Below are 13,738 nucleotides of genomic sequence, written 5' to 3'. Positions count from 1 at the left end.
ACAGGGAGAACGTACAAACTCCGTACAGACAGCACCTGTAGTCAGGTTCGATCCTGGGTCTCTGGCGCTGTGAGGTAGTAGTTCCACCGCTACGACACCGTGCCGCCCCAGAACATAGTTTCGAGAACAGAGAACAATACTGCACAGGAACAGGCCCTTCGGCCCACAATGTCCGTGCTGAACATGATGTCAAGTTAAACTAGTCAATAGGCAATAGACAATAGGTGCAGGAGGAGGCCATTCGGCCCTTCGAGCCAGCACCGCCATTCAATGTGATCATGGCTGATCATTCTCAATCAGTACCCCGCTCCTGCCTTCTCCCCATACCCCCTGACTCCGCTATCCTTAAGAGCTCTATCTAGCTCTCTCTTGAATGCATTCAGAGAATTGGCCTCCACTGCCTTCTGAGGCAGAGAATTCCACAGATTCACAACTCTCTGACTGGAAAAGTTTTTCCTCGTCTCCGTTCTAAATGGCCTACCCCTTATTCTTAAACTGTGGCCCTTTGTTCTGGACTCCCCCAACATTGGGAACATGTTTCCTGCCTCTAACGTGTCCAACCCCTTAATAATCTTATACGTTTCGATAAGATCTCCTATACGTTTCGATAAGATCTCCTCTGCCTGCATGTGATCCATTCCCTGCATATCCATGTGCTTATCAAAAGCCTCCTGAATGCCAATCATTTAAAATATATAGCCTGGGGCAGCCACGTTTCAGACTGGCAGACTGTTTGGGTAATGACCAGTTCACAGGGGAGGAATCCTGCCATAACCAGGGAGAACCTGTATTCAAAGTCATGAAAGGTAGTGACAGGGAAGATAGAAGGAGACTCTTTCCATTTGTAGGAAAGTCCGTAAGCAATGACAATATTTGTCTAAAATGTCAGTTCAGAGATAGGAAGAAATGTTTCTATCCAGCGAGTTGTTATGTCCTGGATCGCATTGCCTGAGGCAATTAAAATCAGTTTAAGTTCATTTTTACTCTTTGGTGTATTTCTGGTTAGCTGGAACTTATTTCATACGGCAGGTTTCATATTGCAATGACATTGGCTTCTGAACTTGCAAGGTATTCTCAGCTGTGTAAATATATGGCCTGTGTAGGAAGCAACTGCACAGATGGGCGGCACGGTAGCGCAGCGGTAGAGTTGCTGCTTTACAGCGAATGCAGCGCCGGAGACTCAGGTTCGATCCTGACTACGGGTGCTGCACTGTAAGGAGTTTGTACGTTCTCCCCGTGACCTGCGTGGGTTTTCTCCGAGATCTTCGGTTTCCTCCCACACTCCAAAGACGTACAGGTATGTAGGTTAATTGGCTGGGTAAATGTAAATATTGTCCCTAGTGGGTGTAGGATAGTGTTAATGTACGGGGATCGCTGGGCGGCACGGACTTGGTGGGCCGAAAAGGCCTGTTTCCGGCTGTATATATATGATATGATATGATGATACTGTTGACCCTTTATCTTCACTGGCTCAAATTCCCAGCCCGCAGCACTGTGTGAAATGTTTTATAGCATAGTCTGCAGCGGTTTATTAGGCAGTACATCACCTTTGGAAGGACAGTTAGAAATGAATAATAAATGCTGGCCTCATTGAAGATTCATAGATACTTAGACAATAGGTGCAGGAGTAGGCCATTCGGCCCTTCGTGCCAGCACTAGCATTCAATGTGATCATGGCTGATCATCCACAATCAGTACCCCGTTCCTGCCTTCTCCCCATATCCCTTGATTCCGCTAGCCTAAGAGCTCTATCTAACTCTAACTCTCTTTTGAATGCCCAGATACGGACAGTGTAGATCCAGACAGTCTAGGTCCGGACACTGTAGGTCCGGACACTGTAGGCCCGGACATTGTAGGTCCGGACACTGTAGGCCCGGACACTGTAGGCCTGGACACTGTAGGTCCGGACACTGTAGTTACGGACAGTGTAGATCCAGACAGTCTAGGTCCGGAGGCCCGGTCGCTGCCTAGCGGAGGTTGCATAGCAACCCGCCTCCCGGCCCGGGCGGCCGCCATTTGTGCAGCGGGAGCACGTGGCTGCTGGCTGGGTGAGGTCACGTGGGGCGCGGGGCGGTGACGTCACCTTTTATCCCTTATTTGGGAGTGAGATAGTTGGCAACCCTATCCACAGCCAAGATATACTAATGCTGTCAATATAGGGGCGGCACGGTAGCGCAGCGGTAGAGTTGCTGCTTTACAGCGAATGCAGCGCCGGAGACTCAGGTTCGATCCTGACTACGGGCGCTGCACTGTAAGGAGTTTGTACGTTCTCCCCGTGACCTGCGTGGGTTTTCTCCGAGATCTTCGGTTTCCTCCCACACTCCAAAGACGTACAGGTATGTAGGTTAATTGGCTGGGTAAATGTAAAAATTGTCCCTAGTGGGTGTAGGATAGTGTTAATGTACGGGGATCGCTGGGCGGCACGGACTTGGAGGGCCGAAAAGGCCTGTTTCCGGCTGTATGTATATGATATGATATGATATGATATGCTGGTTTAAACCGAAGATAGACACAAAAAGCTGGAGTAACTCATCGGGACAGGCAGCATCTCTGGAGAGAAGGAATAGGTGACGTTTCAGGCCAAGACCCTTCTTCAGACTTATTTCTCTTCAGGGCAAAGGGAAACGAGGATAAATAAATGAAAGGGGATAGAGTTTGGGGATAGTGCCAGTGTACGCCTGGGGAAAACCAGGACCGGAGATCAATAATTAGTACTCGGATGGGAGGCCGCATGGGAATGCCAGCTGACGTACACTGCTGGTTCCTTAATGATGAACATTTGTTCCAGTGGGAAAGTCTGGGACTAGCTGTCTTAGCCTCACAATTAAAGGACATTCCTTTAGGAAGGAGATGAGAAGAAGATTAGACTTTATTACCTTCCATCACAGTGAGGAGTGTGGAATCCGCTGTGGTGGATGTTTATGTTAACTTTTCTGTAGTTGTGTGTCTTGCTCAATTTTTTTGGTATGGCTGTATGGTAATTCGAGTTTCACTGTACATGTAACAATAAAAACATTAGCAAATTTGCAGATGATACAAAGCTGGGTGGTAGTGTGAACTGTGAGGAAGATGCCATGAGGTTGCAGGGTGACTTGGACAGGTTGTGTGAGTGGGCGGATGCATGGCAGATGCAGTTTAATGTGGATAAGTGTGAGGTTATCCACTTTGGTGGTAAGAATAGGAAGGCAGATTATTATCTGAATGGTGTCAAGTTAGGAAAAGGGGACATACAACGAGATCTGGGTGTCCTAGTGCATCAGTCACTGAAAGGAAGCATGCAGGTACAGCAGGCAGTGAAGAAAGCCAATGGAATGTTGGCCTTCGTAACAAGAGGAGTTGAGTATAGGAGCAAAGAGGTCCTTCTGCAGTTGTACGGGGCCCTAGTGAGACCGCACCTGGAGTACTGTGTGCAGTTTTGGTCTCCAAATTTGAGGAAGGATATTCTTGCTATTGAGGGCGTGCAGCGTAGGTTTACTAGGTTAATTCCCGGAATGGCGGGGCTGTCATATGTTGAAAGACTGGAGCGACTAGGCTTGTATACACTGGAATTTAGAAGGATGAGAGGGGATCTTATCGAAACGTATAAGATTATTAAGGGGTTGGACACTTTAGAGGCAGGAAACATGTTCCCAATGTTGGGGGAGTCCAGAACAAGGGGCCACAGTTTAAGAATAAGGGGTAGGCCATTTAGAACTGAGATGAGGAAAAACTTTTTCAGTCAGAGAGTTGTGAATCTGTGGAATTCTCTGCCTCAGAAGGCAGTGGAGGCCAATTCTCTGAATGCATTCAAGAGAGAGCTAGATAGAGCTCTAAATGATAGCGGAGTCAGGGGGTATGGGGAGAAGGCAGGAACGGGGTACTGATTGAGAATGATCAGCCATGATCACATTGAATGGCGGTGATGGCTCGAAGGGCCGAATGGCCTCTTCCTGCACCTATTGTCTATTGTCTATTGTCTAAAAGACCTTTGAACCTGTGAGGAGGAATTTCGTAGGTGGTGAATCTGGAATTCTTTGCCACAGAAGGCTGTGGAGGCCAAGCCAATGGATATTTTTAAGGCAGAGACAGATAGATTCTTGATTAGTACGGGTGCCAGAGGTTATGGGGAGAAGGCAGGAGAATGGGGTTCGGAGGGAGAGATAGATCAGCCAAGATTGAATGGCGGAGTAGACTGGATGGGCCGAATGGCCTAATTCTGCTCCCATCACTTATGACCTTATTTTCTTTTTGCTTATTATCCAATGGTGAATAAATCATTCTTTATCTCTCAGGCGCTGTGAACGCATTGTGTGTCCCAATTTCATGGACTGCCAGAACATACCTATCAGAATCACCTACTACCAGTTGACCCTGCCGACCAACGTCCAGGTGCCAAGCACCATTTTCCGCATTGCACCGTCACCCGCCTACATAGGAGACAACATCGTGCTGACCATTATCAAAGGGAACACGGAGAACTACTTCAGCACGCGGAAGCTGAACGCTTACACTGGAATCGTCTACGTGCAGCGGCAGCTGATGGAATCCAAAGACTTCCTGCTGGACGTTGAAATGAAACTCTGGCGTCAAGGAACATTCACTTCCTTCCTGGCTAAAATCTTTGTAGTTATCACCGCTCATCCTTTCTAAAGCAAACACTTTAGCTGCCGTATCTGATATAACTTTTTTTGTGTAAAGGCTTGACACTAGATCGCTCCCAAGGCCAGTTGACTTAAATGAAGTGCGGGGGAGAGGAGAGGGGGTATATTGACTTTTATGTCAATAGAAATGAAAACTCGGCGGCTGAATCAATATCACCTATTAACATTTTAACCATGGCCAAAGTTATTCCCAGTGTCACCTTGGGAACTTTATTCACTGTATCTCCCAATGAGTTGCTACCAGGGTATGAACTGAAGCTTGCAAGGTCATTTAATTCACCGGGCTTCATGTATATGGAGTCCAGCCTACCTGAATCATATTCCTAGAAACATAAATGTCCAATGTCGGCATAGGAGACAAATTATTTAGCAGCTCCACAGCCTTGCATGCACATTCAATCCAAAATCTCAATCAATGTAAATGTAAAAGGATGCAGATTTTTAACAAGGTCAGAAGATTAAGCAGATTGGTGTGCACTGCCCTGTGAAAGAGGGTTTGGTTTTTTTAAAATCTCAGCGTGTTTTGCAACCGTGCTTTGCGGTGACATGAATCACATTGAAGTCGGTCGTCATTGGTTTTGGGAAGTTATTACGATACATTAAATTAAAATGACTCTTGCAGCCACCTGAGAGGAAACGAAGCAAATTTCCTTTTGGAAGCAAAAGGGGCAAATGTTTTGGTCCAGATTTATGTTGGATAGAAGTGCAAGCTCATGGTAATGGGAAGGAGGTGATACATGTAGACAAGGGGCTGCATCGTTATGTGGAAACACACTTGAGTTCTGGACAAATTAACATGAAGGATGAGTTAAATTCCCATCATAATGACTAGGAGATTTAAATTCTGTCTGCTAAATCAATATGGAGCAAAAGTTCCTATCAGTAAAAGCAGCTACGAAGCTCCCCTCTCATTAACCAACCCTTGTGGTTTACTCATGTCACTTAATGGAAATAAAGCTGCAATCTTGCCCTGATCTGAAGAACCCTAGATCCGTGGACTTGATGTTGTCTAATAAGTGCCTCTGAAATGCCCAATCAAGCCACTCAGTTTGAGGGCAATTATCGGCTTGTAATAATCATCAATCTTTGCCCACGAAACAGAGAATGAGATTAAAAATATATTTTGAAACCCATTGTCTCTTGAAGTGGACCATCCAATTGGGATGTTTTAACATGGACTTTCTTAATGCCTCGTGTCTGTTGACTAGTTATATTTCCATATGATTTTAGTAGTGAATTCTTTTTTTTTTAAAGTATTCTATTCTAGACAATGCTAACTTTAAAATAGATTTGTTTGCCCTCACATGTTGAGTTATTGAATGAAATGATCAGTGTGAGAATAACATTTTTTGTGTGATACCAGAAAACTTCAAAGACAATATAAACAGGAAAAAAAATTGTTCTCTTTTCTTTTAATAATGCTATCTTAATGGAATGGAATAATCATGTTTAGAGTTCCACTTTTCACAGCCATTATATCGTACTTTCCTTGACACGGCAGATATTTACTGAAAATGTACATCAAATCTAAAAGCTAAGTAACGTTTACACTTTTTCTCATTGAGTAATGTTGGAACTTGAGACTCTTTGCTGTCAGATGAAAGTTTATTCTGCCATGATAGCCCTCAGAGGGTTCAAACGTTGCCACTCTTGACCATGTAAGGACCAGTTATTAAACATGGGCATGGACTTCAAATAGGAAATAAAGTGAGTCTTTATATAAAAGTATTTGTTATTATTTTGTGCAATTTTATATGGATACAATGGGATAGGAGTAGAGTTGCCAACTGTCCCGTATTAGCCGGGATATCCCGTACATTGGGCAAAATAGGTTTGTCCCGTAAGGGACCGCCCTTGTCCCGTATTCGGCCAGGGGGGCACTGTAGGCTCGGACACTGTAGGCCCGGATACTGTAGGCCCTGATACTCTAGGCCCGGACACTGTAGGCCCGGATACTGTAGGTCTGGACACTGTAGGCCCGGGGGCTGCTGTAGGCCCGGACAGTGTAGGCCCGGAGTCCCGGGCACCGCCTAACGGAGGTTGCGTAGCAACCTGCCTCCCGGCCCGGGCCGCCACCATTGGTGGAGCGGGAGCACGTGGCCGTTGGCTGGGTGAGGTCACCTGGGGTGCGGGGCGGTGACGTCACCTTTTGTCCATTATTTGAGAGCCAGAAAGTTGTCAACCCTAGATAGGAGCGTGTTGAAGTTCACTGGTGTGAAACCATGTCAGTGAGTGCAACGCTGGTGAGGAGGGATTGCCTTGACAGATTCTGTCCAGGTTAATGGTGTGGAGTGGGACTCTGGGTCCAGGCTTCAGACAGTTATATGCAATAAGGCCTGACGGTTTCTTGTAGCCACCGGCTGTAGTGAAGGTTCTCTGGGAGCAGGCAGGCCGTTACAGTGGACCACCTACAGTGATGACTGTGTAACAGATAACTGTGGTTGCATGATCAGTTTGCATGACACCGAGCCTTGGCTTTCTGGCACACTGTTCCCACCTTTAAAAGACACAAAGTGCTGGAGTAACTCAGTGGGTCAGGCAGCATCTCTGTAGAGAAGGAATGGGTGACGTTTCGGGCTGAGACCCTTCTTCAAACTGATGGTTTAAACCAGCATCTGCAGTTCCTTCCTACACACTGTACCCACCTTTGTCTGCAAAGATCAGTCTGAAGGAGGGTCTTGTTCCGAAACGTCACCCATTCCTTCTCTCCAGAGATGCTGCCTGTCCCGCTGAGTTACTCCAGCATTTTGTGTCTATCTTCAGTGTAAACCAGCATCTGCAGTTCCTTCCTACACAATCCTCACCTTTCACATGTTTCAAGCCCATATATGTTTCAAGAGTTCATACTCCATATCTATCAGTCTACTGGATCAAGTGGACCCGTTGGGGCCACAACTCATTGGGTTGCCATTGTGATGCTAGACCAAGTGGACCCATTGGAGCCACAACTCATTGGGTTGCCATTGTGATGCTAGATCAAGTGGACCCATTGGGGCCACAACTCATTGGGTTGCCATTGTGATACTGGACCAAGTGGACCCATTGGGACCACAACTCATTGGGTTGCCATTGTGACGTGGGGGGGAAAAAAATCACACTTTTTTCTTTAAAATAAATGGCTTTAAAAAATCTCAATGAAAATCGCGAATTTTCTTAAAAATGTTTTTTTCTGCATTGGTCTAGCACCCTCCCCTCCCTCACTCCATCCCCTCAACCCCCCCCCCCCCCTTCTTCCACACCCACTCCTCCCCTTCCCCTCCCACCCCCCAGTCACCCACTCCGTCCCCCCTTATCCCCCCCCTCCATTCTTAGGGGCTCTCAGGCGGCGCCGCCATTCCCGCCCTTCGGGTTTCCATGGTGACGTGGAACATGGAGGCATTACTGCGCATGGGCGGCTGACGGGCACAGCAAGTGGAAAAGGGATTTATTAAAGTTTAAAATGTGAATAACAAAATATAACAATTGGAACGTTAATAGGATTTCTTGATGCAGGAATTTTCAACATCAGCATCATTTCCCCTTTTCACAACAGGAAGGAGTTGGCGAAAATCGCCACACCAAAAGGTAAGAATGCCGCCAAAAGGCTCATCGTTCCTTTTGCATAGATCTCGAAGAGCTCTGTCCACCACTTCAAAGCTCTCCCTCCTAATCATCGGGCACTCATCCCAAACAATCAGTCTCACAAACCTGATCAAATGAACCGTGTTGGAGTTCTTCTCAATGTTGCACATTGTATTATCGGTCACTTCGATGGGTATCATGAATCGAGAATGTGCAGTTCTTCCACCAGGCATCAATGTAGCTGCTATACCAGAGGATGCTACAGCAAAAGCAACATCAACTTGACCCCAAACTTTGGAGAGGATCAAATTGGTGAGAATTGTTTTGCCCATTCCTGCTGGTGTATCAATGAAAAGCATTGAAGGAACATTCCTTTCCAAGCAGCTGCACACATGGTCATACACTGCTCTTTGCTCCGCATTCAGCAGAGGCTCCTGTTCAACAAACCACTGTTGTTCAGGGCTATTGTACTGCAGTTCACTCAGCAATTCAGGATTGTCACCATCAAGGTTCATCCTTCCATGTCTTGGTAGGGGCACATGAAAGTATCCCAGTGTCTTGTTGTAATTCACAAGCTTGTCTTGAATATACAACATAGCCTGATCATGATGCCTCTCATCAATCATGATATTTGGATCATCGATTGTTCTCCGTTCTCTTTGAATGTAATCGTCAGACATTGAATTCTTGAAGCGATCCCATAATTGTCAAGAAGAGTTGATCTCAGCAATCGTCAGCAAATCTCTCATTACTTCGGGGAGTCTTGTCTGCTCATCATCTTCCATCGTCTGTTGCCAATGGTCGTCAGGTTGCAACAAACCTCTTTCTATGCAGACGTCTTTGAAGGAGGAAGAATATGTCCGTCATGTGTCCTCGATGAATCGAAGAATACTGGCCCTTTTACGTGATGGAGAAGCAGTCTCAAGTAGTAGAGGTCACATCTTGGAGAAACAGTATACACTCGTCCCAGAACGTTGGCTTCAAAAATACCTGGAAGATCTTCCACTATCTTCCCAAACTTCCTCCTTTGCCATTTCTTATTGTTCCGTGTGTAAAATCAGGGTACATCAGCGTAGTACAGTGTTCTTGCAAATTGATCTCGAGAACACAATTCCATGAATCCAGTTAAAGTTGTTCTCGTGATATCCTCATTTCTCACCAGCCGACCAGCATCGACTCTGATGATGACTCGTTGTTCTTGCGGTAGATGTACCTGGAGTCGAATGACAGCGGGGCGTCTCTCGTGAGTTGGAAATCCAAGAATTTTAATCCCACTGCTTCCGACGGACCAATGTATCTGCCAGTAAAGTACTGTGCAATTTCGTCATCCCTGTTAACTCCAAAAACTGCTTGCTCACTCCCCTTCAAGGTACACTTGAACACGTATTTGACCGACTTTACAGAGGAGCATATCTCAACGTTGATGTGACATTTGAACAACTTCAAGAGTTGAGCATTACAGGGCACCACCCATTCAGAAGTAATAGGATGATCCCGGCGTCCTTCTTGATGTCCCTGAAATCCTCCCACATCCAGAGATCGTCTCCTGTACAGAGGATGTGACTCATCTCCACATCTTGTACTTTCGATAAACGGCTTCGGGAATCTCTCTCTGCATCTTCCATTCTTCCAACATGGAGAGTTGTGGTCGCAGTATGGTTCATGAACAGACCTCCCAACATTTGGTTTTATAAATTCATAATTTTGATGTCCAAAATTCCGAATTTTACATCAAATTCATAATATGGCGCGTAATACAACTTTTCAGCAAAAAAAAAGTATGCACGCCAAATGGACATACGTGTTGTGCTGCATTCATGTGTGAATAACGACTTATTTCCAACAGTCTGTAGTTCTTGGACTACATGTACAATGTCAGGCCTATCATGAGTATATTCTGCTATTTATAGAAAGGTTATTGAACAGAGATACTTTTTACAACACAAAGAAAAAATTGTTTTGTTTTGGTTTTTCTATTTTGCTTTTTCCTTACACATCCCAATTCTCTTGGTATTGAATAAAAGAACAATGATCATAAAATGTATGACTAAGTTATGATGAAAGAGTTTCATTTAAAACTGCACATACCTAATTTCATTGAAGACATACTTGGTCCAGTGGTCTTCAACAGCAAATCACAACGGCCTAGCGGGCAGAGAGGCGAGGACCGGTGGGCGGTGAGGTGAGGCCAGGCCCGGGGAGCGGCGAGGCGGGGCACGGGGCGCAGCGAGGCGGGGCACGGGGAGCGGCGAGGCGGGGCCCGGGGAGCGGCGAGGCCAGGCACGGGGAGCGGCGAGGCCAGGCACGGGGAGTGGCGAGGCAGGGGCTTGGCGAGCGGCGAGGCAGGGTGAGGCCCGGCGGGTGGCAAGGCGAGGAAAAGCAAGCCGAGGTGAGGCCCGCTGAGCGGAGAGGCCTGGTGCTTGGCGAGGCGCTGCATGACCTCGGAGGTCTTCCTCCCTCTTGGCATGATGTTAAAAAGAAATAGGTATTGATCAGGTGAGGGGAGGAGGGATAAAGGGGGTGGAGGGGGGATGGAGTGGGTGATTGGGGTTCTTTAAAACAACCTTAACTCAATTTCAGTTAATGCAGGGGAGGTTTGGGGGAGTTTTTAAGGGGTTTATCTTTAGCCGCTCATCAGCAAATAAAATCTTTACACAAAAACTCTTGTTTGTTTGTTTGTTCCTGAACTACAGCCACAACGGTACAGGACAGCGCAACAATTTCAGGCCCACCTTACTCACCGTCCCATGGTCTTATTGGAAGGTTGTGCATCTGTGGAATTCTCTGCATCAGAAGGCAGTGGAGGGAGGGGGGAGGGGGAGAGAGGAGGGAGGGGGGAGGGAGGGGGAGGGAGGAGGGAGGGGGGAGGGAGAGAGGAGGGATGGGGAGAGAGGAGGGAGAGGGGGAGAGAGGGGAGAGGAGGGGGGAGAGTATGGGGGAGAGAGGAGGGAGGGGGAGAGAGGATGGAGGGGGGAGAGAGGTGGGAGGGGAAGGGGAGAGGAGGGGGAGAGGATGGGGGAGAGGAGGGGAGGGGGGAGAGGAGGGGAGGGGGAGAGGAGGGAAGGGGGGAGAGGAGGGGGAGAGGATGGGGGAGAGGATGGGGGAGAGGAGGGGAGGGGGAGAGGAGGGGAGGGGGAGAGGAGGGGAGGGGGGAGAGGAGGGGGAAGAGGAGGGGGAGAGGAGGGCAAGGAGAGGGGAGGGGGGGAGAGGTGTGGAGGGGGGTCGGGCGATGCGTGAATGCGGGAGGAGTTTGGGCCCAGTGGGTTCGCTCGGTCTAATTAGTCTGACCTTTAACTGCTCGGCGATGGATCCGGGGCTGAGTGGTGAAGGAGACGCCCGTGTCTGAGAGTGGCAGCAGCAGCGGCGATGCTGAGCGGAGCTGGAGGTTTATCGGCGACGGCAGTGATGGAGACGCCCTGGAGCGGCAGCGGGAACAGCGGCAGCCATGATGGGGATGCCCCGGGTTTAGAGCAGCATCGGGAGCAGCGGCGGCTGTGTGATGGCTCAGCGGAGCTGGAGAACGGCCATGATGGAGACGCCAGGGGTTTAGAGCGGGAAGGAGAAGCAGCGGCGGCGGCGCGATGGATCAGGGGGGGGCTCCGGGGCCTAGCAGGGGATTGGAGGCAGCGGTGATGGCGGAGCGACGGCCATGATGGAGATGCCTGGGGTTTGGAGCGGCGGCGGTGATGCTTCCCCCCACTTGGGCCGCGGAACCATTCGGGCGTCTGGCGGGAAGTGGGAGTTGAACGAAAATGACGACCCTCCCCCAACTGCACACACGCAGTCACCCGGCGGCCATCTTACGTAAGTGTAGGCGCTGGTCTGGCGGCCATGTTACGTGAGGACCGGCCCCAACTGCACATGCGCTGGTTTTAAAAAACTTAAAAACGTGAATAACACCAGTTTCAATAAAACTACCATTTTTAACGTTAAAGCGATGACGGTGAATAAAGTGGGCCTAAAAATGTCGTGCTATCGTGTACAGTTTTGGCTGAAGTTTAGTCACAAACAAACAAACAAACGAGAGTTTTAGTATATAGATAGATGTTCAGAGCACATAGCTTACACTTTATAAGACCAAGTGTACCCATTGGGCACAAACCTCTCTTACATTGGTGCAGCCAGTCTATATGTATTTTATTGCACTGTCTAATTGTATTGTACTGTATTGTATTGTACTGCACTGTCATCGCCTGTCTACATGTATTGTATTGCACTGTCTAATTGTATTGCACTGTATCGTATTGTACCATATGTACCAATATGGGCGGCACGGTAGCGCAGCGGTAGAGTTGCTGCTTTACAGCGAATGCAGCGCCGGAGACTCAGGTTCGATCCTGACTACGGGTGCTGTACTGTAAGGAGTTTGTACGTTCTCCCCGTGACCTGCGTGGGTTTTCTCCGAGATCTTCGGTTTCCTCCCACACTCCAAAGACGTACAGGTATGTAGGTTAATTGACTGGGTAAATGTAAAAATTGTCCCTAGTGGGTGTAGGATAGTGTTAATGTACGGGGATCGCTGGGCGGCGCGGACTTGGAGGGCCGAAAAGGCCTGTTTCCGCGCTGTATATATATGATATGATATGATATGATATGGTACATGCTTTGTGCCATGTTGCACTGTGGCCCCTGGAGGCACTCAGTGTTGTCCCATTCATTGCATGATCTGTAAGGAGTGGAATGACAAATAAACTAACTGACTAACTAACTAACTAGATCTCTGGCGCTGTGAGGCAGCAGATCCACAACCCGGGCTGCAAATGATCACAAATGATGAAATATGAACTAACATTGAATTTCAAAATCCTTTGAAGTTTGACCCACACGATACTATTTTGAGAGGTGCAAATGGTCAACACAAAGCATTTCTCATATTTCGTACGTTTAGGAAAGAACTGCAGATGCTAGTTTCAATCGAAGGTAGACACTAAAAAGCTGGAGTAACTCAGCGGGACAGGCAGCATCTCTGGAGAGAAGGAATGGGTGATGTTTCGGGTCGAGACCCTTATTTCTTATATCTCTCATTTGCTCATGATATAGAAAGAGACAACTTAGCCCATGGCGGTCCTCGGAATATTCCCATCCATCCCACCCCTCTGATTAATTCCCTGCAACTTATTTTCTCTCATGTGGCCTTGAACTCCTCGATGATTCTCCTGCCATCCATCTACATCATAGGTAGCTTACAATTAGACAATCTCATGTCTTTGGGATGTAGGAAGCAACCAGAAGATCCAAGGAAAACCAATGTGTTTTGTTTAGTTTAGAGATACAGAGTGGAAACGGTTTAAGAATAAGGGGTAGGCCATTTAGAACGGAGATGAGGAAAAAAGTTTTCAGTCAGAGAGTTGTGAATCTGTGGAATTCTCTGCCTTAGAAGGCAGTGGAGGCCAATTCTCTGAATGCATTCAAGAGAGAGCTGGATAGAGCTCTTAAGGATAGCGGAGTCAGGGGTATGGGGAGAAGGCAGGAACGGGGTACTGATTGAGAATGATCAGCCATGATCACATTGAATGATGGTGCTGGCTCAAAGGGCC

General features: G+C 47.7%; 1 protein-coding gene across 2 annotated transcripts in view; it reads left to right on the top strand.

The window, feature by feature from the left end:
* The window catches only part of fbln2 (fibulin 2), a 224,660-nt gene extending 218,314 nt beyond the window's left edge, over positions 1–6,346 (top strand). For both annotated transcript variants that reach the window (XM_078413936.1, XM_078413935.1), the window contains one exon: positions 4,272–6,346. In XM_078413936.1, coding sequence (XP_078270062.1) covers positions 4,272–4,629 — 358 coding nt within the window. In that variant the 3' untranslated portion in view covers positions 4,630–6,346. The remainder of the gene's footprint in view (positions 1–4,271) is intronic.
* Positions 6,347–13,738: the final 7,392 nt, after the last annotated feature.

The sequence above is a fragment of the Rhinoraja longicauda genome, chromosome 17 (genome assembly GCF_053455715.1).
Source record: "Rhinoraja longicauda isolate Sanriku21f chromosome 17, sRhiLon1.1, whole genome shotgun sequence".
Classification (NCBI taxonomy): Eukaryota; Metazoa; Chordata; class Chondrichthyes; order Rajiformes; family Arhynchobatidae; genus Rhinoraja; species Rhinoraja longicauda.
The sequence above is the reverse complement of the archived record's forward strand: the minus strand, read 5'-3'. Positions and strand labels throughout refer to the sequence as shown.